Consider the following 27,985-nt stretch of genomic DNA (forward strand, 5'->3'; position numbering starts at 1 on the left):
TTATCTGTCTAGCAGTTGTAGCTTGCCAGCAATTAAACGTTCTACCAAGCTGCAATTAGGAATTTGTAAGACGATCTAGCTAGCTACCCGTGATTTGTCTATGTTTCTTTTTCTTGCAAACAGAACACTGGTTTGCATATTGACATAAATTCAACACATTCTTCTGGCATTGAGGAGTTGGGTTAACATCGTATTCCAGGCATCTCCTTTGGAACCAGACAAAGAAGTCCTTCAGCCTTTTAGAATGTGTGACAAGCAGAAGGTTTAGCCCCAAAAGAGAAGTAAGATTTGTTTTTGATATTGCTAACCTTCTGGGGATTCGATCTTTAGCATCGTCCTACACATCTAATGTTGCTGCTTGGATCATATTATGAAAGTGACAACCCAATATTTCTGGCAAAAATTAAGAAAAAGAAAATTAGCGACTAGCTGCATCAATAATTAGAAATGGCAAACTTTCAAAAAAAAAAAAAAAAAAAAACAAAGGGAAGTAAGAAATAAATAGCAGAGACACCCACGGTGATGGAATCATGTGCATTTGGGTGTATATATAATGTTTACAGTCAGTTTCCGATTGGTGAATGCTAGCAAGAACCAACTTTTTCTTTTTTTAATCTGTAGCAAGTATAACTCAATAGCAATGTTGTTAACTTGTTGGCAATTACATTTTTCTAGTATGCAGAATCAGGGACGCAACTGAAAAAGTGTGAAAATCAACCGTGATCACTTGCTATTTCTTGAAAACACCTCACAAAACTGCCTATTGACATATATATTTAAGAATATTTTTCAGGCATTTGAGGTGTTTTTTGAGGAGGAGGAGTCAAGTGCTAAGGTACATCATATCCAGGCATCTCCTTTTCAAGAATACGAGAATATGCATATTTTCAGAGAATGACAAGAAGAAGGATTAGGCCCAATGAGAAGTAAGATTTGTGCTTGACATTTAGGGGTTCTTTAGCATCATCCCAATTCCCACGTAATACAGCTGTTTGTAATATCACAGTCGTATGAAAGTGACCAGTGAACACATTGCAATACTCTGAAGCAGCAAATGTTTTTCCCAGGAAGAAAAGAAAATTACAGTAGTGATTGAATCATGTGCATTAATGTACAAGATTTACAGTCAGTGAAACCGATCGGTAGTAATGGTTGTTATAATAAAAGATAAGAAATGATGGTCCTTGAAGAAGGGATCTTGAAGATGACATGTATATGTTTCTAACAGTTTCCCAATCTTTGAATTGCATAACATGGTAATTAAACAGGTAATTAATCTTCCTTATTTTTAGGCATTATTCTATTTAGGTGGATAGGTCCAACAGGTAATTAAATGGTCGCTAAAAGTATAATAACCTGTTATATTAAACAAGTGCAACCCGGATCCAAACCGCACCGCGTTCACCTTCTCCATGTAGGACTTGGAGAGTATTAGATAATCTAATCCCACGACCAATCCCACAACCAATCCCCTCTCCGGGATAACCGAAAACTGTTGTGTGGGCAGTCCAAATTCGGCGGGGCAAGGATCTAGCCTGCGAGCAAGAAGCAACAGAGGCAGGCGGGACTTATCCCCTGTTTTACCTCCAATGCTTGCGTAGCAGGAGATTGTTTGTTGTTGCCTCAAACAGAAGAGATTTATGGTTTTGAGAGTCCACTTGCATCTGAGAAAGTGGATTATTTGGCAGCTATTTGCGACTTTACGATACCTTTTTAACTATTTAGGTGTTATTACGAGTCAAATTAGTTATATTGTAAGCCTTTTTTCCTGGAATAAAAGGTCTAAATGACTTCGGAAGAATATATTGGGAATCGATTCGAACAATCAATTTGGGGTTCTGAGCATGGTTCGAAGACTCGGCCGGACTCGACCTAGTCCGAGACGAGACCGCGACGAAACGTTTCCGAGATACGTGACAGGCCGAGACGTCACAGTGAAAGGTTGAAACGGCCGAATCACACCGAGTCATTTCGAATCATCCCGAGTCAACTTGAATTTTTATTATTTTTGCTAATTTTTTAATTATTTTTGTTTATCATATTTTTTACAATTTTTAGAATATTAAATATTTCACAAATTCGCGTCTCGCCGAAACCGCAACCGATATGCCGAAATCGATGTGGAACGGTCTAAGCCGCAACCGCGACTTTGAACCATGGTTCCGAGCCTTTTCCTAGAACAAAAAGTTTAAATGATCTCGGCAAGGACACAATATTGAGAATTAATCCGAACAATCAGTTTGGAGCTCCTCAAAATCAGGATCAGGTTTTGGCCCCACAGTATGCACTCATGATCTTCCACATCTAATGTAAACATCGTTGTCCTTGTAGGCTCTGTTTTCAAACTCGGACCGGACCGGCCGGTTCGACCGGTCGAACCGGGAACCGGCCAGTTGACCGGTCCGAGTTAATCTTAAAAACGGGAAAGCAACAACTCGGTCAAACCAGGTCAAAACCCGGGTTTGACCGGGGTTTTGACCCGGTTTGACCGGAAAAATGAACCCGGTCTCTTTTTTTTTTTTTTTTTTTTGAAAGGGCAGAATATTTTTAATATGATGTTTTGATCCTTAAGTTGTTAAAAATTGTTAACATATCTCAAATATTTCATACTTTATAAATGTTATCTTAAAGTTTCGTGTTATTTTTCAATTAAGTCCATAATTTTAATTCTAAACTTGTTAATGCTTATTCAATAGTATAAATTGCTACTTGATTGCTCTAATTTATTTGTATTTTCTTATTAAATATATTTGAAACATCAAATATATATGAATATACCTTTATTAATATTAACATGTTATTAAGTATTTTACATATAATATTTTAATTTTTAAATAAATTTTATTTATGACGTCATCCGGTTCAACCCCTATCGAACCCGGTTGAACCCATTGACCCCTGACCCCTGAGCTCGATCGAGTCGATATCCGGTCCGGTTCTGAAAACATAGTTTGTAGGTACCAAACCTAAAACATGGGTACGAACTACTTCGACCTTCATACAAGGAAAAAGGGGTCCTATGCCTATTGCTGCTGCTGACAAAATATTCTCTCTTTTTTAGAAAATATCACTCGTCAATTTCGTAGCCACAATTGTAGTTGATCACTTGAGTGTTGGGCTGTTTTAAATTAATCATCCATTCTTATTTTGGTTGTTTTTGTGCCTTAAAATGGTTGCGTTCATAATCTCATTTTTAAGCCAATATGATGTCCAATAATGGAATCAAACACCAACTTTTCCTTCAATTTTTTTTTTTTTTGCTTTGAAAGAATTAAACATGGTAGGAACAGAATTTATTTATTTCGTATATGAGGACTCAATTAATATGTTTGAAAATGTAATGTAATGCCAATTTTGTCAAATTAATTACAGCGGTAACATATAAAACATTGCATTTCCAAACTACATGCCCTTAAGCTCTAAGGTTACACATAGGGCTGTTTCGCGAATCGAGCCGCTCGCGAGCCGATCGCGAGCGGCTCGAATACGAGCTCGACTCGAGCTCGTCAATATCGAGCTCGACTCGAGCTCGAGCTAATTAAGCCGATCTCGAGCTCGAGCTCGAGCTCAAAAACATTAAGCTCGTTGGCTCGCGAGCGGCTCGCGAGCTCAATTATATATTTTTTTTTATTTTAATAGTAAAATTACATATATATCCCTAATATTTTATTATTTGTTAAAAAAATTATTGTTTTATTCATTTTTTTTTAAAATTATTTTTTTTTAAAAAATAAAATAATAATAATTATTTTTTTTTATTTTTTAAGCTCGAGTTCGAGCTCGAGCTCGACTCGAATTTGACTCGAGCTCGAGCTCGAGCTTGATATTTTGAGCTCGTCGAGCTCGAGCTCGAGTTCGAGCTTCACAAAATTAACTCGAGCTCGGCTCGATTAGCCAAAGCTCGACTCGAGCTCGGCTCGTTTGCACCCCTAGTTACACAGCATCTTTCCTAAACTAATCATAGACTAGCATCTTCCTTTTTCTTGAGATCAAGTATTAAATGATTAATGAAAGCATATTAAACTGCAAGATTAAAGCTGACTCAACTTGAGCTCACTGTATGGTTCCATGTCTTAGAAGAGGCAAACATGCAGCCTCCACCAGTTGCCCCCCACCACCAAACAAAGCATGGATAATTTCCCACCCCATAAAATTTCTCAAAATCAAGAAACGTCCAGCACCAGATAAAACTCCCAACTTGCAGTACTGTCTCAACGTATCTGCCGGAGCAGCTAAAAATCCTTGAGTATGTGCTTTTCTATTCAACTTTGGTGAGAATCAAGATTTAGCACCATCCCATTTGCCAATGACATCATAAGAGTCTCCTTCATACACTACCTGCTTTTCCTGAATCATCAATCGTTGTTGAATATTACTTTCTTCAGTATATATACATACATACCTCTAGTCCTTTTAGATGGCTTCTTGTGCAAAGGCTGCTGATAAGTTTGCTCCAAATACGCTACTCTACGAGATGGCCTCGTTGTTGAATATTCTGGGGTTGTGTCTATGGCTTTTCCTAACCTGCCAAGACTCTAAGAAAGTAGTTTCCCAGAACATCACTCAGGGCAGTTTGTTTATTGATGGCTCGGCCTCAGTTGGGTCGACGGACGCAAACTTCATTTGTGCTACATTGGATTGGTGGCCCCCTGAAAAATGTGACTATGGCGGTTGTAGCTGGGGGAATGCTTCTCTTCTCAATCTGGTGGGTTTGCCACTTCTACGGTCTTCTGACTTTTCTTCTTCTAGTTCTAGTTGCTTATTTCTATCCTGTTTCTTGCTGGTCTTGTATTTGTAGTTAGGTCCTTTTCTAGCCGCCTTCCCAGAGGATGCTTAGTCAACAATATGTTAATTTAGAGACCTGAATCTCCCTTGACATTTGTCCGAAAGTCATCTTTGTTTTTGGTGTAGAGTTCACCACTCAATATAAAAGGACGGACCCCGCCGCCGGGCCCCCGGGCGGGGGGAGGGGAACTTCTTTTAGGTTGTTTGTTTGTCTTCGCCGGCTATGGAGTATGACTGAAAGAAAAAAAGGCACTTTCTTTATTTGGCTCATTTCATAAATTAAGTAGTATATTTTAGCACCTAAGAGTGTGAACTCAACACTACTGTTATCTGTCTAGATGAGAAACATGTTGATTCAACTTTGTTCCTATTTTCTTGAGCCATTTTATTATGCAACTCGTTTACTAATACATGGTCATGTTTTCTTTAGTATATTTTCTCTACTCACCTGTAATTATGTGTTAAGACAATGCGATTGATTAGTGATGGCCTCTCAGGAACAAATGCTTAGCTTGAGTAAACTCTATCCAACCTTCTTTTACTAATTCTCAAAGTCGTGTTTCCTTAGGATCTCAGCAACAAGGTTCTGTTAAATGCAGTCAAAGGTATGGGGTCTATCACTATCTTCACAAGTCACTGACTGTTTTTAAACAATCATATCCATCAGAAAACAAGAAGATATAACTGAGCTCATACCTCCTTGCAGCCTTTTCTCCCCTGAAAATTAGACTCGGAGGAACTCTGCAAGATAAAGTCGTCTACCAAAACGCAGATGGACCACGATCATGCAACGAATTTGTTAGGAGCATCGAGATGTTTGGTTTCACTGAAGGCTGCTTACCCATGTCAAGATGGGATGAACTTAATAAATTCTTCACATTAGCAGGGTAAGATTCCACTCAACATTTTCTTTCTTAAGGAATCCACTCACCAATTGAATCCTCAAGTAAAGAAAACTTTACAGAAATGTCAATCTTGTTAATCCAAATAAGCCTACTGAATCGGTTGCCTTTTTTCCTACTGGGGCTTTGTAACAGGGCTGAGGTCATTTTTGGTTTGAATGCATTACATGGAAGAACAATAGGTCCTGGTAATAATGTTATAGGTCCCTGGAACTCCAGCAATGCTGAATCTCTGATAAGATATACTGTCAGCAACAACTATACCATCTATGGCTGGGAACTTGGTAAAACCTCTTATCCAACATCTGACTCCTGTATTGAATCAACTGCAATTACCTATAGCAATGATAAGAGAAAGTGCACTAGAAAAGAAGAATGGCAAGAAATTATCTCTCTGTATTTTTACAACACCTTAGCTGGATTAAGATCAAAGATGCACTAGGCAAGTATTTTCAGCCATTTCAGGTATATAACTAGGCATAACTATTTGCTAATTGATGCTTCAGGAAATGAATTAAGTGGAAATGGAATCGGAGCAAGTGTTGCGGCAGATCAATATGCATCAGATGTGATTCATCTTCAGAATATCGTGCAAGATGCCTACAAGGACTTCCAGAGTAAGCCACTAGTCCTGGGGCCTGGAGGATTTTTTGATGCTGGATGGTTTTCCCAGTTCATTAACGAAGCTTCCAACTCTCTTCAAGCTGTTACTCACCACATTTACAACCTCGGTCCAGGTACATGCATCTCTTTTTCTCACTCAGCCAATCGGCAATTCAAGTTTAGCTTTGCTGTGCTATATTCTCTCTGCTAAGTCTGCTGCTTCAACGCCATGACTACTCTCCAACTGAACTGAAGCTCTTCTTTCGTGTAGGAAGTGATGATCACCTGGTTGACAAGATACTCGATCCATCATACCTTGATGGTGGCTCGCAGCCATTCCGTGACCTTCAGCGCGTCCTCAAAACTTCAGGAGCCTCAACAAAAGCATGGGTTGGTGAAGCAGGAGGGGCATATAACAGTGGGCGTAATCTTGTAACTAATACATTTGCCTTCAGCTTCTGGTAAATTGAATCCGTTTTCAAAGTTCTTTTTTCCTTCTAACAAATGAATGATTCAGTTAGTCCTCAAAGAAATAATCTTTTCTCGGTGATCATTAGGTACTTGGATCAGCTTGGCATGGCATCCTCCTACGACACAAAAACCTACTGCAGACAAACACTGGTTGGCGGAAACTATGGTCTACTCAACACTACCACATTTGTCCCTAATCCTGATTATTACAGGTAATTTTGAATCAACACAGATACACTCAAGCGGCATACTTACAGAATAAATTTCAAAAGAGTGCGCCAAACTATTTGGAAACCTTCCTAAGTTGGTTCCTGACCAATGTCTTAAGTTTTTACGTCTACATTCTTCGTGCAGTGCTCTTCTTTGGCACCGTTTAATGGGAAGGAATGTCCTAGCAACAAACTTGACAGCCATAAAGAACCTACGTGCTTATGCTCACTGCTCAAAACTTTCTGTACGTACAATATGTATTGCTTCAATGAATAAACCATATAGCAACGTTGACTAGAGAAGTTTGGAGTAGATATGATACTTGTACAGTTCTATTGTGCATGAGTTCTTGCTATTCAATTAGATTTCTACGACGACTAATCTGTTAAAGATTAAATGGTGCAGCATGGAATAACAGTCCTCTTGATCAACCTAGATGCTTACGCGACAGTTCAGGTTGGTCTCTCAGTACAAAATACCATCCCCACAAACAGAACCTCGATATGGCTGCTGCATCAACATTCCAGGCACGGAAAGTTCACAAGGTATAACCTTGATAGCAGCATGAGAAAAGAATACCACCTAACAGCAAAACACGGCAATATACACAGCCAAATAGTACTCCTTAATGGAAAAATACTTTCTGTGGACAGTTCTGGGACTATCCCTCCCCTAGAACCCAGAACAGGATACCCCTCAGACCCCATTACCGTTGCTCCTTTCTCGATTGTATTTGCTGACATCCCCAACATTCTTGTTCCTGCTTGTAAGTAGGTTTACACGTATATATTCTCGTCTGGTTAAGACCGGCCATTATACTAAATAAGCACTCTGTCATTAGCTCGACTGGAAGAAAAACAAGGATCAGCAGCCAAAATTGTTAGTGGACCAATTCCTATAATTAACGTCATTAAGTAATAAGCAAATTGTCACAGTATTTTCGAATAACTTGTTCTTTAAATATAAATGACATATGAAGAAGCCCGAGTCATAAATAAATCATCTATCTTCTGTAAGTATTCACAAAAACTTGATAAACCTCTTTGTAGTGGAATTCAACAGACGCAAAAATTCATGTAAAAGCTTGTAAAGCTTCTTGATATCCACTGACTATAAGCTCCTCCTTGTCCTCCTCTTGTCCTTAATCCTCCAAGACTCTTGGTCTTGATCAATTTCCCTTTTTTTTCTTTTTGTTTATTAGAATTACCTTTAATTGAGTGTGCAAGACATCATAACCTAGCACAAAATATGTGAGACATGCCACGTAGGCAAATTCATCATGCCAGTGTTCCACCTAAATGTAATCATGCTACTTCCTCGTCTGCCCTATTCTCTCTCATATCCTGAGTTTTACTCTTAAGACAATTTTTAGCTCAATTTTCAAAAAATCTACAACCTAAAAATTGAACAAAATCTTATTAAACAAAATTACCAGCTGTACTTTTCTGGCCTTAAAGTAGACTTTCCCAGGCTAAAAAAGATTCAAGTCGCTGCAACCAGCTTTTCTTGTAATGCTAGTGGTATAGCTGGTCTCCAAGTAGTGCCCTCTGGGCTGTCCATCAAAGCAATACCTACAGCAGCCAAGTCCTTCCTAATTGCATCTGATTTTTCATATTCTTTGTTTTTTCTGGCTGTAGTTCTTTCTTCAATTCTCTGCAAAACTTCATCTTCAGTCAACTTTGCCCGCTTCAGTGCCTTTTCCCTCAGTTGCTGCAAAGCCTGGCCAATGAGCAAGCATGCTTACAGAAGAAATTTTTTATTTGATTCCATAGGTCAAAAAATTATTGGGAACAGGAAAGGTTAAAAATGAGGTAAGCATCTAAGCAGTTTGAAAAGACAGGCAGTCCAGAAGAAACCATGTTTACTGAAAGTAGTTAGTAAATAGATGTTCAGTAGCGTAGAGATATGCACAATTGTCAATGCTAAATTGACATAGAAAGTAAGCACACGTACATTCAATATCTGGAAAAAGTAACCATAAAAAGACAGAAAACTAACAGAAGATTAGATGGTATGTACTCCTGCAGAGTACTAGTTGGCATCAAGTTCCTAAAACAGTCAAAACATGCCCTCAATGGCTTCTGCCAGAGCTGCAAGGGACTCGCTAGTCTTTAGTGTTCTCTGTTTTCTTTCCCTGAACATAAGAAAACAAAGGCATCTCATAGATGAGACAACGAAGAGAAAACAGTGTAGTCAGGAAAAGTGAGTATGCGTCAAATATAAATTAATGACAAGTTAATGAGTAAAGCATAAAATTCCAAGATTTGGGATGGGACAATCTAGTAAGAAGAGAATGAACGTGTAGATTTGGCATGACAGAGGTATTTTGAAATATTTGTGGCATGTTTACTTAACGGGAAACTTAACTAGCTTTTGTGGCAGTTTTTGCTGAGTGAACAAAGACCAAGCAAATTAAAAGGAGGGTAGGCAAGGTTATAATTTTCCACAAAGTTGATTTACATTTTGAAATTGGGGCAGAATGCCAGACCCAAAAAGCCCTCCTGATAAGTTACAAAAACCTTGATAAGTTTACCGCATTTTATTAGTGAATATTCAAGTTTAATAAAAAAAAAAAGTAGTTCAGTGACATAAAATGACCAAGCCTTCAGATACTTGAAACATTGTTTCCAAAGCACAGTCATCTTACAAATCATCCATCACTGCATAGTGCTTGGAAACAAACAAATCAGATTGCTTTACTTGTGGATGGTAAGCAATGCCTTAATATACGAATATACAACATCAAAAGTGAAAAATAATGTTTATTGTATTAATTCTTAGTAAGCATCCTGAGTTTATAGTTGAGTTATAGTACTGTAGAGAATTTTTTTGGAACAATCATTTTCTATAACGCTATCAACCAAACATAAAAAACTGCTGCCAAACATTACTCAGGAATGATGTCATGTATAAAATATTCCAATAGAAATACTCTTCAAGAAACATCAAGAAAATGTTTAGAAAAAATAAAGCTGAGTATTCTTATGGTAACTCTTGGGCTAAAGTCAAATTACTCCATTGGAGCAAAAAGTACCTTGCGAGTATGAATGAGATCATTGATTGTTTTCAGAGGGTCCGACATTGCAGCCAGAACAACAGGAGTGTGAAGATCATCCGACATCGAAGTCAAGAAGTCATCATGAAATTCATTGATGCAACTTGCAGTTTCTGGTGGATTAACATTTTTCCAAGTTGCCTCATCATCTTCACCCAGAACATTTTCACAATCATATAATGACTGCAAACAGTGAAAAACAATGTCTAAAACTAGACAGACAATTTGATGTAACAAACAAAACAATTCAGACACAAAAATAAAACAAAAAGAAAAGAAATCAGCAGGCAGGAGAATCCAGTATGTCTCTCAAACACTAGGGATCACAAATGGAAATCTCTGTGAAACAACCCAATACAGGTCACAGAAAACAAACTTGGATATCATATCAAACAAGAGGTTTAGTTTCATAATACCTGATATATGTAAAAGATACGGTCAGATGCAGTCTCAAGCTGAACATCTGAGTAGTTGATCGGAGATCGGTAGTGTGTTCCAATCAAGAAAAGACGCAAAGCCAGAGGATGATAAACTTCTAAAACCTTATAGAAGACAAAGATAAAGGCGTCAACGCTTTTAGAAATGGGACAAAGTTATAGAAGTTTGAACAAGAAATTTAAAAGAATACTCATAAAGGTATTTGCGTGGACAATTCAGTAATTTGGTACCTGCCGAATTGTGAAAAAATTTCCAAGTGATTTTGACATTTTTTCTGAATCAACAGTGACAAATCCATTGTGCATCCAATAGCTCACGTTGCTCCTGTCACATGCAGCACAACTTTGAGCAATTTCATTCTCATGGTGCGGAAACACAAGATCCATCCCTCCACCATGTATGTCAAATGAATAACCAAGATAAGCAGCACTCATGGCACTGCATTCAATGTGCCATCCAGGCCTTCCAGGACCCCAGGGACTCTCCCAAAAAGGCTCTCCCTCCTTTGCAGACTGTAAAAGTCATTTTAAGACTCACATCACAGCAGAAGTAGAAGAACAATAACCATATGTAGATCGGATCTATTAATTCAGATTATCCAACTAAATACAGAAGTTCCTGCAATCAGCATCGAGAGTTAATCATAGCACTTTCATCTTCAGAAAATGATAACAAATATACATATTGCTTGAACTTAGTCAACCTGTCAAGCAAAAAATGCTATGCGGGGTCAACCCTCCAACTCAATCATACCCAAATGGGTACTCTAACCTTTACTCCTCCTTTAACTACAGGTTAGTTGATCAAATAAGTAAAAGCAACCCAAAAAGAAAAACAAAAATTCAAAAGGAGATCTACTAACTACAGCCCTTTTTTTGCTTGGATATATTACATCAGTTAGTTCACAAACATATGGAGTATGCATGCAGAACGTAAGTTGCAAACATTGTTCCAAAGAAAAAATAGGTATTCTGACTTACTTTCCACAGAGCAAAATCAGCTGGGTGTTTCTTCCTTGAGTCCACTGCTACACGCTCACCTGCTCTATTATCTTCCAATTTTCTTCCAGATAACCGTCCATATTCCGGGAATTTGTCTACAGAGAAGTACACGTCACCGTCGATCATATAAGCAAAATCCTTATCAAGGATCTGTCACAAATCAGTGGAGTTAAGCCGTACTCAGTTTAAACATAGAGCAAGCAGTATCAGTGTCAGAACCAAGAGAAAGGAGACAATGCACTTGGGATACAACAATTACACTGCTCTTCAGAATTGAAAGAAAGAGAAAGAATTCATCAACATGTATCACTAAGAAATCAGAAATATCTCATCAGGTAGCAAAAGCTGCAAGTAAGATATTTATAGGCCCACAAAACTCATGGAATAGTCTCTATTACAATATTTCTTCTTAGTCTCAGATTAAGGCTTCACAGGCCAAGAACAGATAATAACTTTCCCTTACAATGTGTAGGTAAGCCACAAATGTCTGATACTGCACGTGCAAGAGCATCAGTCATCCAATAAAAGTGTTCAGATTTCCACATAAACAAACATTCTAGCGTCCAGACTCTCTGTCTCTGTGCGTTAGTACTTTCGTGAAGATCATGTATGTATGTTCTTCTATGGATATAATAGATATATGTCTTACAAAGATGCATGCATATCTTCTTGTGTAACACTTTTGGTTATTCATCCATAAGGGATCACAAGGCCATCATTTAATGCATGAGAATGATGTTATGATCTTGAATTTTGAACCACCTCTCCCGCATACAAACAGAGATAAGAGTATCAATTCCGCTGTTCACCACAAACATAAATTTGATAAACAAACATAAGCCGTTGTAGGTTACAACCTAAAAAGACAAAGTAAATATCTGATATTGACTTGAACTAACAGAATGGGTAGAGTCCTAAGAAACTTATGGCACTGATTCAAGAGTTTCAGTAACATGAAGAAAAAGCAATTCAAATGAGTGCCAACCCCTTAGCCTAGGTTCTAAACAACAGCTGGTACTGACCTAAATGAAGAAAGAACAACATTTCCACAAACCATAAACATAAGTAAAAAGCGAGAAGAAAAGAACCATGATCAATCATCCATGATTAGTAATACCTGCTTGATCATATCTATAATTTGAGGTAGATGATCAGAGACACGAGGCTCTGTAGAAGGAGCAAGACATTGAAGGTGAGTCATGTCATAATGAAACTCTTCACAATATCGCCTGCTTAAATTTATTGGGTCCTCCCCCAACTGATTTGCACGGGCAATAATCTACAGAATCGAAAATGTCAGACTTAGGTAGCCTGTAACACGTGTAAAAGGAAGATGATGGTATGAAGTTTTTAAGAGTTAAGAATCATTTCAGATGCTAACATTATAGAAACTGCACACGTGCCATTATGAAAAGGGTCATATTAGGCCACATTCCTAGTTATAATGAGACTTTCCAATTGAACACCAAAAGATCTCTATCATTCTTCACTAAGGAAAGCAGTCCATCTTTATACCTTCCAACATGTGGTTCTACTTTTTACTATAACTACAACTTTTATACTTAGATCTATTACTACTGTTCAAAAATAGTAGAAAATCTATTCCAATTTCACCTTACATTACATCAATTGAAAAAAAAAAAAAACGACAACAACAACAATGTACCCCTTCTCGAACAATTCTAGTTGGTTACTTTAAATAAATAAATAAATAAAAATCTAGTTAGTCACTTCATTTTCCCACATCAAAAGATAAGAACATAAAATTAATTCTTAAAACAAAATGACAGCAGTCTCATATGTAAAGCTTGGGAGCAAATTTATATTTCGAAAATGCATGGCATAGTGCGTGAGAATGAATTTACTTCACCAAATTGCAAATGAAAAAGCTCCAGGTAGCTTATCCAAATACCAGAGCAAATACTAATGCAGAAATCTATTTAAAAAAAGAGGAAGAAACTCATGCACCTTGTCATCAACATCAGTAAAATTGCGCACATACTTGACTTCATATCCCATGTACCTGAGATATCTGCCTAATTTTCAAAAAATGAACCACAAAGATCCAATTAGTTTCATCGTTTATGTAATCTCATACAATCTAACTTGAAGTAAGCACGACATATATCAGCCCAAAACAAATTCTTGAGGGAAGGAAAAAGTATACAAAAACCCATTTGTATCCCCGACTTACCATCAGCTTAACTGTTTTAGCGACCAGGAATTATTGGAAAAGACTAAAATCATAAACATTAATATCTGCAGTTCAGTTCTAGCTATCTGACAGTCACCAACTATAAGAGCATATACATACTACGTACATAAAAGTGGCATCATTCTCCAGTGAAGATTTTGAAGACTCTCTTTTTGCAAGTTAATCACATCAGAGTAGAGCTTCAAATCACCATCCCAAATTTATTCCAAAAAAAACCCCCCAAAAAGTCTATCCTTTTTACGTTTTCCTCTACAAAGATTACAACTTTTCACCGTTAATCGGACTCACCACTTGAATACTCCAAAATGTTGCTCATTTTACCTTTTTTCCAGCTTATCATATTCCTCACAACCCCTATGAATGGACCGAAAGCGGAGCAAAAGCCAAAAACTTCATAAAATCAAATACATGAAGATATTAAAATGGGGAAAAAACAAAGATTTTGAAGGGCAAGGGGCACTTAACCTATAGAGAACATCGAAGAAGACGTAAACGCGAGCATGGCCAATGTGGCTAAGATCATAAGCGGTGACACCACAAACGTACATGCCCACTTTTCCAGCCAATTTGGGCTTGAACAACTCCTTCTGCTTACTCATCGTATTGTACAGCCACAGCTGCTTATTATTCTCTGGCTGTATATTCCCATTCTCACTATTGATGCCTGGCCGTGTCTGTGGATTAGCACTATTACTAGTACTGATTGAGCTGAAATAACGAAGCCGAATGATTTTGGACTGAACTGTCCTAGTGTTGGGACAAGCGCCCGTTGGGACGAAGACCCTTTTCTGAAGAAGGGCGGGGACTGGGGAATGGGGCGGAGAGAGAAAGGGGCGATAGCACTTGAGGAGGAGAGTGGTGGCCATTCTTGAGTTTCCCTGAGGATTCACCACAAAATTTTCTGCATTACCATTAGATTATCCTCCGCCCGCCTGAGTGAGACAGTAGTAGTATCAGCTAAAACCAGTAGTACTACCAACATTGCAAAAGAAGATAGAGGCCCTAAATCGTGCCGACTTTTGTTCTCTTTGGTTGAAAACGTGAATATAGAGGGTGGGTCAACGCCTAAAACGCTGTGTATGTTTTTTTTGATTCAAGTGTGAGACCATTAAAAACGTTGTGGATGCATTGGTGACACCAATGTCGTGGGATCAAGTGACACCAATGTGCTTGATATCCCTTGAATAATAATTATACTCTTTGCCTAGTTTGGAAGCATAGGATAGAAAATAAAAGATGAGAGGAGTTTGTTATTTCAAATAACCTCCCAAACAAACTCTAATAGCTAGTTTGGGAGTTTAGGATAGAAAAGAAAAGAAAAGAAAAGAAACCTTAGGTTATGAAAGAAAAGAAATGATGAAAAAAGAAAAGAAGAGATTTTGATGATGTTTGGGAGTTTAAAGAAAGAAATAGAAAGATTTTAGATATATTTATATGTCATTAAAAATTTGTTCAATAACCATTTAAAGACATAATTGACATTTTGAAAAAAATTTGTAGCCACTTTTCCCCTTTCCATCTAAATCAGGCCAAAATGGGCGGAGAGCTTTTCTCTACTGTAGCCTCAAAATGAATCTGATCAAATCAGTCCATTTTATTTCTTTTTTGACATCAAAAATCTCCCAAACGGCGGAATATTAATTCCCTCTGTTACTTTCTTTTCTTTTCTGGTCAAATCTCTCCTTCCAAACGCACTATAAGTTACGAAAGAAGAGAAAAGAATGGCAATGATTTTGATGTTATTTGGGAGTTTAAGAAAAAAATAGAAAGATTTTAGATATATGTGTTAACTAAAATTTGGTTTCGTGCTCATCTAAGGATAGAATTGGTATTTTGAAAAATTTTGTAAGCTTTTTTCGACATCGCATCCATATCAGATCATAAGTGGGCGAAAAAGTTTTCGGACTGTAACAACACACTAAAATCTCTCCTCATCAGGCAAAATCCTTTATTCCTGTTGCAAGTAAACTCGCAAACGAAAAAACATATTCCTTCCTCCCACTTTCTTTCCCTTTCCTATCAAATCCCATATCCCAAAGTACCTCAGGTAAGGTTTTGGATTAGAAGCAACGTTCCGAGTTTTATCGGGGAAGTCATCTCTTGAATTTGCTCGACTTCACATTAATTGGAATCCCAATGTGGTTATTGAACACCGGAAAAAAGAAATGGAGCATGTATCGGGCAAAAGGCAATGTGGCCCTCTGAACTGAAATTATTTTCAAATTGTCCCTTCAAACTGAAACAATTTGACCACTCAATTTTCAAATTGTCCCTTCTAATTGAAACAATAATATGTTTTCAATGTGACCACTCAATTATATTTTTTATTTTTTTTCAATTTGGAGATAAAAAATTTCTGAATTTCGATGACCAAATTAAGCTCTTTACCTATTTTGGATGGACCTACCTTCGGACGACAGTTCCTTCAGTGGTCGGAGAGATGAGAGGGGGGGGGGGGGGGTGGAAGAAGGGTACCATACAATCTTTGACAAGAACTACGAGAGATTAATATAAAAAATGCGGTTCTCTATGCAGGAGAAATGTTCCTAATTCTGCTCTGTTGTTTGCTTTTTTACCTATCAACAATCAATTTCTGAAGTATACATTGTCACCATTTCTATCTAACCCTTCATGTTTGAATAAATCATATGCTACAAAGAATTGCCGCCAAACTCGTGAAGCAAAGAATGATGCAAAATGTTTAACAAATCTTCGACGATAGGGCCTAAAGTATCAGGCACTCGTCAGCTGCCACATACTCGGCTCAAGAAGATTTCCCAGAGGTATCAGATGCCAGTTTACAGCCCCCCTCAAGGAAAATGTAGCATCTTTTGTCATTGCAAATCAGCATCACCTATCATGCTAACGAACATACCTTATCTGCAAACCCACGATTGTTCCAGAGTTGGTCCAGTCAGATAAAACAGTAATCAAAATTTTAGAATTTTTCAAATGATCAAAGTCACACGAACGCAACAGCAAGTTACTATATATATATATATATATATGTATGTATTTCTCTCTTTGGCATGATTTATCAGCTAGAGAGGACGGATCATGAAAAGAATCCTTCAGTAATATAAGTATTGCTTAGTTAAGTTTTCTGTCTTTTATGATGAGATGAGATGCATGCAAGCAATCAGCTGGATTATGACATAATTAGTGGCTAGTAGGATAGAAGCTTGTTTACCTTGTCTGGAGTTAACACAGCATAAGCGACTGTCATCTATGTAAGTTGCTTGAACACCCATCATCCACGACCCCACAGATGTGTCATCGTGAGCATAAGTCTTCAAAGATGCACTGCACAACAGCAACCGAAAAATGAGAGCTAATAGAATAAAAAATTATCATTAACATTCTAGCCCATCTGACTAAGTTAAATAAGGTAGCACAGGCAGGGAAGAAGAATAGTAGAAACAAGGACAGAGTTGTGGTTGAGCCACTCTAGTATCAGCTAGCTTTTGTTTTCTTGTGTTATTTTCAAGGTAGTCATCTGTTCTGAAGCATAAAACTGGTTAGCACCAAAGACTTCTCAATAAGAATGTTACGAGTCCATAGGTAGTTTTGCAATGCTATTATTCAAGCAGCTCTCGAGATCAGTAATTTAGGTATGAATATTTTTCAGGAACGCAAATCTCATAGCAGGATACCATTTCTATTGTGGGATTAGCAAAGTTTTGTCACTACAAAAGAGAAGGAACGACCTCTAATTAGCAGCAGCCTTTTGAGATATAGAATAGCATAGCATGCACAAAGATTAGAAAAGCTTGTTGAGGTCTACCCTTCAATTTGAAAAATCATCAGAAGATTCAGAACCCAGACCCTAATTGAAAGGGAAGAATTAATAACTGACCTGTTGATGTAAATATACTCGGACAAATTTTTGGTGAGTATGAAAAGTGAACCAGCAGCATGCCGGAAGTACCTGAAGAAAAATAAAGTATTAAATATGACAGAGAGAGAGGTCAACAATTCTAATACCTTACAAGACCAAAAGTTGTCGAGAAATTTAATGCTCAGAAAAAAGAATACATTAGATATGAGAGAGACGGAGAGAGAGTGGTCAATGATTAAAATTTCTTACAAGACCCCCAAAAAAATGCTGTTCAGAATTACAATGAAAAACAGAAGGCAACAATTTATTGTGCAAGTTAGAATCAAAATACTATTCTGTTTACAAAACCACTTACGATTTCTGATCCCCAAATTTCCACCATTCCGGTTCATACCATGGCCTTCCCCTGTAAAATGTTCAGATCAATCAGGCATAGTGTTAAGCACTTCACCATGACCTTGTTGGGCAAAGACAATTTAATAGTTAATGTAATCGAGTCATTGCCAAGCAGAAAGGTTGTAACAGATAAAACATGGAATTCTACATCTTTTCCTGACAAAGCCATAAACATTTTGTGCAAGTAGAGTATCATAAGTAGAAAGTGAGGCCTAAACCTACCGCAAAGAAAGCACTACCAATGCTCACAGATCATACATATTGTGGAAGTAAAGTATATGTAAAAATTGAACGAGCAGAGGGAGGGCGCAAAGTAGTGAAAATCATACACCTTCACGCACAAACATCACAGTGACTATCAATCCATGAGGTCTGCCTCAACAATCTAAATAACTACATGCAACTGTCTGCACTTCAGAATACGTCTACCACATGTGTCACCAAAGCGCTTAATTGAAGCCTTTTATGCACATAATTCATACAAGCTAAAAGATTTCATGCCATTGAGGTATTGACTAACAGCAGTGGTTGAAGCCTTTGGGCTAATTCATGGTCAAAAACAACTTCAAAAGCTATTCAAGGAAAGTGCAAAAAATTAGTTCTTTTGTCATAAGAATCATACACCCTTGGACATAAAGATATTCTATCTTCTAAAAATACTATAACATGGAAAATGTTTAGTAATTAATGCAACAAGAGATAGAAGCATTACTCTTCAGCAACCACTTCTCCTGATTTCATGCATCCCATATAAGCACTTTCTTGACCACGTCGGCTCTGAAGAAGTTCAATCAGTCCTTCTGTAAATCACAATTACTGGTTCTTAAAGGCCTAAAAAATGGCAACTAGAAGCAGTAAACATTGGAAAGAAAAGATTGATGAGAAGGATTTTGAATTTCGCATGACACGATTTAGTATCTTGTTTCAAGGTGGTTATAATCAGATAAAAGCAACTTCATTGCAAATGGTACCCATCTGACAAGATAATTGCATCGTTTAAAGCATGCAATTCCAGCAAACAAGATGATAAAAGATTTACCAAGATCAAGATCAATATTGTCATCCACTTTTACATAAAATTCTGCATCCCACATCTGGACAGCAGTACTAAAGAAAAATTTGGCCTTCTTGGGCAACTCCTCCTGAGCCTCCTCATGGCCATCCTAGTACAAAAAGTATGTTAAAAAAATTAAAAAAAAAAAAATGAAAGGACGGGAAAAAAATTTGAAGCAGTCCATGTGCATAGGGCTATAGATATAAGAAGTAAGAGGTCTACAGAATCTGTAAAAGAAATATCCATCAGGCACATTAGCATAATGGATGAGAAATCATGATCAGCAACCAGAAGTAAAAAGTCTAACTGATGAAGTATTTTAGAAGATTTCACATTTCCAGATTCCAAACATCTTTTGGAGAAAATGTAGAATAGCCATGAAGGAAAATTTCAGGGTAAAAGTTGTCAAGAATGTTATTGCGCAGACTGATTCATTGATTCATTTGTGGTAAAACTGATCAAAAGACATGGAACAGTTGAAATTTCCTTTGAATTCACCAGGATTTATTAGGATTATAAGTACAGATGTTACATGGTTAAAATTTTTCAAAATAGACTTAATCAAATGGAAGAATGGTTCTTTCTAACACGAATGGAATAAGAAATATCATGAAGAAGGTAACCATCAATAAACATACAAGAATCAAGAAATCTTTCGTGACACGATTTTCCTCATCAATGTTGCGATCCAAGCTGTCACCTCGATTAGCACTGCAATATTTTGAAGTAGTTGAGTGACAACAGAATTTTTTTATTCAAATTTGCAGCATAAGGCCTATAACATTAGAAGGAACAGGCACCAGAAAAATAATATATTTATCAAAATAGAAAGATAAAAGTTTCAAGGGTGTCGAAGAAAACCTCCGACCAATTACAAATCGTATGATGATTCCCCTTTCTTCAAGCTTGGACAATGCATCACCTGCATCAGTCAAGAGAGAGAACATGGGTCAATCACAGTCGTCTAACCCGAGATTAGACTGTTTGTCTCACCAATAGTGCAATGAGTCCAGCAAATTGCAAGACTTCAAGCAAACAAAGAAATTGCAGATTGTAACACTGGAAATTTAATGGCCTGTACGGTTCCGGAATGTTGGACATCAATTGAAAGCACCTATTTAATAAAAAGAAAAAGATCTTGCTAAAAGACAGGAAGCATGATTCAGGACCTCCAGGACTAGTATGTGTAACACATTATCCAAGAATTTAACAGCCTTCAAATCCCAGCTAACCATATAAAAATAATAAAAAGGGAAAATCGGCTCCAACCTTTTGGCATCCAAGACACTCTGAAAACGTTCCTTCTCAACCGACTCCCAAAACTGGTATAAACTCCAATAACAGCCAGAAGCTTTTTCCCTGGAGCAGAACCACTTTGCTTAAACTGGCTCTTCAGGTACCCTTGACTCTTTGCCAAAGTCAACTCCATCTCAGCTTCAACAATCCTCCTCTCCAAATCCCTGACAAGTTAGCCACTTATAATCCAATCCCACATCAAACCGCCTGCTACACATTCCTCCACCTAGACAGTTATTGTAACAAGAGAAGAGGTGATAGAATATCATACTTGCATCCTAATACCGTTAGCTTGTCCTCAACTGTCAGCGTTTTCGGTCTCTGCCAATAGATGCAAAGTTGGATTAAACGAAGACCCAACTAAGATGGAGAAACGTGAACATCCAGAACAGAATGAATAAACAAACGTTTACTCCTTCCTTTTTGTTTAACAGAAATATAAGATTCAGAATTCCCGTACACATATTAAAGTTTACTCAAGTTCCAAAGAATGGACAAAATTCTACAAGGCAAAATCAAGAATCAAAAGAATTGTCTTTTTAAAATCTGGAACGCAATGAATGAGCAATCAACATGCCATTATTAAAAATTCAACATTAGCTAAATTGATAGCTATCCCAGACTCAAAGAAACTGAATTTTTTTTTTTTCTTGTACAAATGACATGCATCTAAACTCTTTACACGTTCGTCAGTGAAGAAAAATTTAATCTTTTCTTTTTTTTCTGATAAGTAAAACTAAATCCTGCATTTTCACACATCATCCTCAGCAGCTAAAGAAAGACAAAAAGAAAAGTACATTAAGAACTAAGAAATGCGAAGAAGAAGAAGAAATAGAAAACCTGAGCTGAATTTTGCTTCAAAAGAGAGGCCAATAGAGTTCTAGTCTCTGCATCTTGCCAGAGTCTGTAAATAGGAAAAGTAAAGCATAACATTACAAAAACTAAAATTTTATCCAAGAAAGGGGGAAAAGATGAGCAATACAACAGAAATCAATCATAAAGCACATTTTATCGATCTACATTAGGAGAGAGTAGTTTGACGGGGCATTACCGTCCGGCAACGTAAAGCCAAGCGAGACAAGAGAAGAAGGCCATCATCAGGGAAGGTTTGGAGGCCTGCGGAGTCTTTGATTTCGATCGGCGATCGGACTTGGACGACGTCGTCGGCAACGTCTGGTCCATTATTTCACTTCTTTTCCTTGGTTCTTTTTCCTCTTTAACAAAGACTTTCTCCGACCAGTTATTCGGAATTCAGGGGTGAACCAAATGGACTATAATGATAAGATTAGATTGATTAAATTGGAGTGAGACGAAAGATTAGCTCAATTTCCGGAAAATGGAAAAAAAAAAATTAATTTTCGGGTATGCTGCTCTTAAAATTCGATTAATGGCAGTTCGGACTGAGGAGCGCAGCAGCGGTTACTGAAACTTCCAGTTAGATTTGCTGCACGAAGGGTAAACGTGTCATTCAATTTTTACAAAACTATATACTATTTGTCTATCCAGTAATTTAAAAATATTTGTAAATATATGTTATTATTTGAAAAAATACTTTTTATTATTATTATTATTACAAAACCCGCATCTTCAAATCATCTTATCGAAAATTGTATACTATTTTGTACATGGAGAGGAATAAGATTTAACAAGTTGAAAAGGAAGAAGGGATGAAATTTATTTTTACCGAGTACCTGAAAATGTAGTTTTTATAACGTGTTGAACGTTCCTTTGAAAAAAAATGTGTTAAACGTTTTGTTTTACTTTTTAAATTTTCATTATGGCCCTTATTGAATACTTTTCTTTCACAAAACTTACCAAAATTAAATATAGCTTCCAATAACTTCTACTCTTTTTCTTTTTTTCCAAATAAAAATTTTCTTTTAATTTATACACATTTCTGTGTGCCATTCCCACTATAGTTGAATGGTTGCTGAAAACATGACTAACATTTTCATAGAAACACAAGGAGCATTGAAAGACCATAAATTTGCGTTGTTAATGAAAACTTTTTATGAATTTAATTTGTACAAAAGAAAATCGTTTGTTCCTAGATTGCACCTACGGTAGGTTTGCCATTAGTGATAAGGGTGTAAAAATAAAATGACACTTGGTAAAATGTTTTATGAATGTACTTCTTATTTCCTTAGAAACAATATGATGGATTTTTGCCGTATCGGTTACAGTCTTCTTGGTAAGAAGAACAATATCCAAGGAAGGTGGTTCAATCATTTTCCCCAATTAACAAATTAAGTCCAACTAGGGAAAGTATTTGAGGTGAAAAACACGAGAATTAGGCTTCGTCACTAGGCATACAAGATGAAAACAACAATTACAATCAGGTTCCTCAACCAGTCTTACCAATCAACTCACCTCAAGTGCAAGCTTAGTTATAGGTAAATGGTTGAAATCTCTGCATCATCTGCATTTGCATCTGTAGTAAAGTCCAAAAAGTATACACTAATACATTCCTTTAGTTTAGAATAGGGTTACAAACGAATCGAATCGCTCTCGCGAGCGACTCAAGTCCGAGTTCAAGTTGAACTCGGTCAATATCGGCCTCGAGATGATTTCGAACTAACCAAATCGAACTTGAACTCGAATTCAAATTCAAAAATACTAAACTCATTAACTCGTGAACTAATTCGAACTCGATTTTATATATTTTTTAATTTTTTATTTTAATAATAAAATTACATATATATCCCTAATATTTTATTATTTATTAAAAAATTATTATTTTATTTTTAAAAAAAAAATAAAAATACATTTTTTTTAAGCTCGGAACGTTTTGAACTCGTTGAACTTGAGCTCAAGTTCGAGTTTCATAAATTTATATTGAGACTAGATTTGATTAGATCAAAACTCAATTCGACTCGATTCATTTGCACCCCTAGTTTAGAGGTAGAAACCACTTCCTTTAGCCCCCTTGACCCAAGACCTCCTTCAAATAGATTAGAGTAGAAATAAGAACACTGTAAGAGCAGACAATTGACCCAAGAAAACAAACCAGCCTTACCTTTTTTTAACAGGTCGTATTTAATTTCTATCGCTCCTGAGACGTTGCTCATGCTTGAAGGAATTGACTTTAACTTGCTGTGGTGTACAAAGTAGAGGTTGAGATCCAAATACAGAAAACATATGGGATCCAATGACACAGAAAGAACGCATTCTCTCTCGCATGGAGACCTGAAACATATTTCTGAGAGGCAGCAGACCCTGTTTATAAGCTAATAGAAATCCTAGCATAGATTGGATATCCAACCAAAGGACAAACGCAGGATTGCAACTCCTGCATTGACAACAGATACTAAACGCTAATGGCATCTGGAGTTTTCCAGTAGAATTGGCAACAATTGCTGTTCACAATTTTGCTTATAAACTCCGAATCCAAAAAAACACGATGCAATAACCAAGAAACTATTGGGCAAAACGGAACAAAAACTAAGGATTACTTCTTTAGTGGAGTCTTTTTCAGCGATAAATAACCGTGAAACGAAAACACAAGAACCCGCCTTTCCAATTTTGAATCCGGTTACAACAAGAAGTTTTTGGTTCTTCTCAAATTAAAGTGTTTAGTTACTTCGCTGGCCTCCGGATAACAAACTTGAAAAAGAAGGAACCCCCTGATTTCTCATTTCTTCTTGGGCTCGTTTCATTTCTTCGGTATCTGTACAGAGCACAATAATTGCACCAAGAAGTCAGATTATTGCATGAACAACTTCTCTGCATGGTGGACTGTGATTTGAAAAGAAACAAAAATCACACTACACAACTATTATCATATGCAGATCAAGCATTCTTGCAATACAAGTATTTAGCACGTCTTCCATGAATACTTCCAGTAAATGAGCAATTTGACTGCAGAACAGGTTTTATATCATTTCCAAAAAGATGTTATCTGTAATTCTGAAAGCACATGAGAAACCAATTATTAAACTCAGGTACTTGAACCAACTATATGTAGTCATCTTGGTGATCGTGTCCTAATTAAATCTATAAGGTAGTATGCCATTGAGAACTATTCCAGTTCTTCTAATGATCATAAACCAGCAGTGGGAAAACAAAATGCCCCAGAAAAGTTTTTATACAGGCACAGATATCATAAAAACATGATCCAAGAGGAGTGATAGACCAATCAATTCCAAGAGACTGAATTTACATGCAACAATTTATTCAAGTAACAAGCCCCTAAGTTCAGCAACTGTTAACCTATCTAATAAACCCATTATCAAGATTGATCAACAAATAGGACAATCTCAAATAGGATAATCTGCTTTCAACCAATCAAAATAGAAACTTCAGAGCTAAACGTGCAACAGGAAACAACAATTAGAGAATATCATTCTTACCCATATTCTCTACTAGTTTGGGCATTACAAACATCACGAGAACCATAAACCCGAGCATCAGACCCATTGGGCTTTTCACTATAGACATTATGGAGAAGGGTTCCTTTATCTGCAGATAACAAGATGAATGAACCAAAATTGAGAATATATAATTTCAGAGTATCATTATAACTTTTCAATTGCAATTTGACTTATAGATAACTTGCACTGACCTCATAGTACTGTTCCTCTCTTAGAGGCTCCAGCACAAGCTCACTCAAACCTTTCCTAGTCTCTGTTAGTGCTGCCTGAACCTTACCTGGGTTTCTAGCACTCACATCAACTCGAACCTGATCACCACAAGATAATTTTGGAAAAACATGATTGTCAGCTCAAAAAACTAATAATAGAAGAGGAAATAAGTCTGATAACGATCAACTCACCGGAGAAAAGAAATATCCAATTGCGGCCACCTCAATTAGATGAGTCCCAGCAGGAACATTGTGGCTTTAGGCCAATTGTTAAGGAACTATACAGATTATAGATCCGCACAAGCATGTTAAGATTTCAATCCCGTAATTACTAAACCAAGTATAGATCCGCACAAGCATGTAAGCATGTTAAGATTGCAATCCCATAATTAAGCACAATCAGATTTTCCAATCTAAACCAGAAGTGATAGCTCAAACAGGGATAAAGTATGCAGCTATCAAGGGATTAAAGTTTTGCAGATCATACAGTTGAGTCATAAACTCATTTAGGAATTGTCACTGTGGACCATAAACAAAGAGGTTACCAAGTATCAAATAAATGTTACAAGCTGTCCTGAGGTTTTAAATCTATAATATGCAAAAGTGACTTTTCTCCTGAGATGACTGAAATAAAGGAAAGTAAAGAACTAGTCATCAACAATCAGGAGAAGAAAATGGGCTTTAGCATAGGGCACTACTGTGGTCAAGACATACCAAGAGTTAAAAATAAAAAAAAATAAAAAAAAAACTGGTAGAAAGATAGATAAAATCCAGCAAGGAAATGATGACAGGATACAAAGAAAAATATCCATCAGGCCGCAGAAAAGTGACTTCTTGACCACCATTCAGTATGACTTTGACATTTGAGGTTTTTGCAGGTAGTGCAAATCCCAGAGAGCTGGCACCTACAAGAATCACCAAACAAAGATATGTTAAGGAATTGACATCCAGAATATAAATGAGAATTTTTGTAACGGTGAATGTAGGAAAAATCAAGCAACCAATGTGAAGAAATCAACATAGAAAGGGAGAACACAAAGACAGTGCTACGAATCATATCAATGTAATCCCAATTTTAGCACACAAAGCAGCCCTACTAATTGGCATCCTTGAAGACTAAAACATGTAGCTATAGTTAATTATCCCCAACAACTTAGATCTCCTTTCCATTAATAGTTTCATTCAGAATGGTTTCTATTTAAAAAAAAAAGGCATAAATCCCCTAGTCCTAGTTTCAATCAGTAGGCTAAATTATCGTTCCTTCCGTAAATATCAGCGTCTTATTAATACTTGAGTCTCTATTTTTGATGCAAGCTTGAAACTCGTGGATCTCCCCAAATATCTGTCGTCTTTGCTAGAAACTAGCTTAACCAATTTGAGTAGTCAGTCCAATTTGAGTACTAGCTTAACCAATTTGAGTAGCTTAACCAATTTGAGTAGTCAGTCCACCTCACACTTTTCTAACCAGGTTAAATCAACAGGGAGTCCCAAAATCTTGTATTGCATAAAATTCGACTAAACACTCTCCAGAACGTCACAGGCATAGGTTCGTGTAAACACCGACGAGACAACTCAATAGATACAATCAAGTAATACAACCAGAACTATCATCCAAAAGCTTCTAGCTTGAGCAACTTATAAACGGCTTCAAATCATTTTAGGCAATATAACTATACCACATAAAAGAAACCATGCAAGGGGAAAAAGTCACAAAGTATCAAAATGAACAAGTAAAGAAGAAGATGAAGTCACAAGGAAATCCCATACCTGGAATTTTGACTCTGCCATTTATCGTATAACCATCTCCATTCCTGCCACCAAAAAAAAAAAAAAGAAAACGAATAAAATAAGCAGACAAGCCCACATGATAGAATTAAAAACCGACTGCAATTTTGGGATCAAAATAATTCACATAATTAGAAAATTGATTACAAGTCCAGAAACTGGGTTAGTTCAAAATTGGAAATTATAAATGATATGCATGGTAGCTAGTTGAATGAGGAAAAAGGGCACAAACCCGGATGCGACGGCGAGGGCCGGAGGAAGGAGAAAGCATAAACAAATTAAAGAAACAAATGGAAGAAGACCTCGACCAAGACCAAGACCTCTTCTTCTTCTTCTTAATAATACTACCATGATTTCAGAGCTGCCTCTTCCTTCCATTGATTGATTACTGCTTTGCCGAGAGATGGAGAGATGAGATCGGTCGGGGATTCGAAGAATCGTTCACAACGATGCAAACACTTTCTCCGGTTCAATACAAAGATCCAATATTCTTTTCCAAAGCCCGGCAGCAGTCCGGTCTCACTGGACGCCCCCGATTGGGCCGAAGGCATTAATGAGAGCACCTAATGGGCTTAGACACATCTGACCCAATTCGGAATCGCTGTGCTCTTTACTTCCTTTTCTTTTCTTTCTTTGGTTCAGCCATTTGGGTCCTTGGACGAGCGGGGTTTGGGCAGGATAACAGCTTTTAATGAGCCCAATGTTTGAGATTCAGACGCCCAAATTCATAGATTATCTGACCAGGATTCTAGCTAGACTGTTTGTTAAACGAACTAATTTGGTTAGCTTAAATTCGGCCATTATTTACTAAGTTGCAAGTCAAGTGCTTGGAAAGCTACGCAATTGCAAGAGTTGAGAAATGAAAATTCTTTTAAGAATGCAGTGTGAAGAAATGCTTTTAACGTTATAGTTATTAGTGACAAAAGCCCCGATCCAAATGGGCTCAAAACCATGCAAATATTTGACGAACAAGAACGAGTTGAATTTGTAAGGAATCGTGATGATATATATATATTTCATTTAAGGGTATTCCAATCTTTCGATTAGACTAATATCTTAAGATTGTGTAAAATCTTGTCCCAAAAATACACAGTGAAACAGCACACGAGGTCAATCACAGGACCTGCTAGTAATTTACCAGGCTATGAAATCAGTAAAACTATCCACGAGGGCATGTATATATATATTCATTATAGAAAATCTTTTGTCCCACCTTTTGTACTATTTCTTATCGTGTTTTTTCATTTCTCGTACTTCCTAGTCATCATAATCATAAATTAAAAGTACTCCAGCATTGAAAATTTTGGCATATCCATAGTTTGAAGTCAAGTGAGATAGGAGTGCCCCAGGGTTGGCT

General features: G+C 37.0%; 4 protein-coding genes across 4 annotated transcripts; 1 reads left to right on the forward strand and 3 right to left on the reverse strand.

The window, feature by feature from the left end:
• The first annotated feature begins 4,146 nt into the window (after positions 1–4,146).
• Positions 4,147–7,817, forward strand: LOC113781596 (heparanase-like protein 3). Its single transcript, XM_027327558.1, has 9 exons — positions 4,147–4,705; positions 5,354–5,390; positions 5,492–5,672; positions 5,823–5,971; positions 6,194–6,424; positions 6,562–6,751; positions 6,848–6,973; positions 7,116–7,215; positions 7,377–7,817. Exons 1-9 carry the CDS (start codon positions 4,418–4,420, stop codon positions 7,743–7,745), a joined length of 1,671 nt encoding a protein of 556 aa, XP_027183359.1. The 5' UTR covers positions 4,147–4,417; the 3' UTR covers positions 7,746–7,817.
• A 171-nt stretch (positions 7,818–7,988) lies between these two features.
• Positions 7,989–14,632, reverse strand: LOC113781597 (cysteine--tRNA ligase, chloroplastic/mitochondrial-like). Its single transcript, XM_027327559.1, is given in 9 exon segments — positions 7,989–8,697; positions 9,004–9,100; positions 10,005–10,209; positions 10,443–10,568; positions 10,695–10,976; positions 11,445–11,615; positions 12,583–12,744; positions 13,434–13,497; positions 14,146–14,632. Coding segments are annotated over 9 exon segments (1,752 nt in total). The 5' UTR covers positions 14,547–14,632; the 3' UTR covers positions 7,989–8,453.
• Positions 14,633–16,191: 1,559 nt separating this feature from the next.
• Positions 16,192–21,650, reverse strand: LOC113779942 (hydroxyproline O-galactosyltransferase HPGT3-like). Its single transcript, XM_027325736.1, has 12 exons — positions 21,316–21,650; positions 21,105–21,168; positions 20,536–20,585; positions 20,238–20,428; positions 19,830–19,890; positions 19,607–19,679; positions 18,954–19,077; positions 18,627–18,714; positions 17,874–17,924; positions 17,537–17,608; positions 16,871–16,983; positions 16,192–16,560 (listed from the first exon to the last, which is right to left on the reverse strand). Exons 1-12 carry the CDS (start codon positions 21,444–21,446, stop codon positions 16,538–16,540), a joined length of 1,041 nt encoding a protein of 346 aa, XP_027181537.1. The 5' UTR covers positions 21,447–21,650; the 3' UTR covers positions 16,192–16,537.
• Positions 21,651–23,572: 1,922 nt separating this feature from the next.
• On the reverse strand, positions 23,573–27,096 carry LOC113779665 (ER membrane protein complex subunit 7 homolog). The gene is made up of 7 exons (XM_027325341.1): positions 26,861–27,096; positions 26,611–26,654; positions 25,640–25,748; positions 25,036–25,099; positions 24,826–24,942; positions 24,614–24,722; positions 23,573–23,931 (listed from the first exon to the last, which is right to left on the reverse strand). Exons 1-7 carry the CDS (start codon positions 27,004–27,006, stop codon positions 23,837–23,839), a joined length of 684 nt encoding a protein of 227 aa, XP_027181142.1. The 5' UTR covers positions 27,007–27,096; the 3' UTR covers positions 23,573–23,836.
• Between the last annotated feature and the right edge of the window lie 889 nt (positions 27,097–27,985).

This window comes from Coffea eugenioides, chromosome 8 (genome assembly GCF_003713205.1).
Source record: "Coffea eugenioides isolate CCC68of chromosome 8, Ceug_1.0, whole genome shotgun sequence".
Lineage (NCBI taxonomy): Eukaryota > Viridiplantae > Streptophyta > Magnoliopsida > Gentianales > Rubiaceae > Coffea > Coffea eugenioides.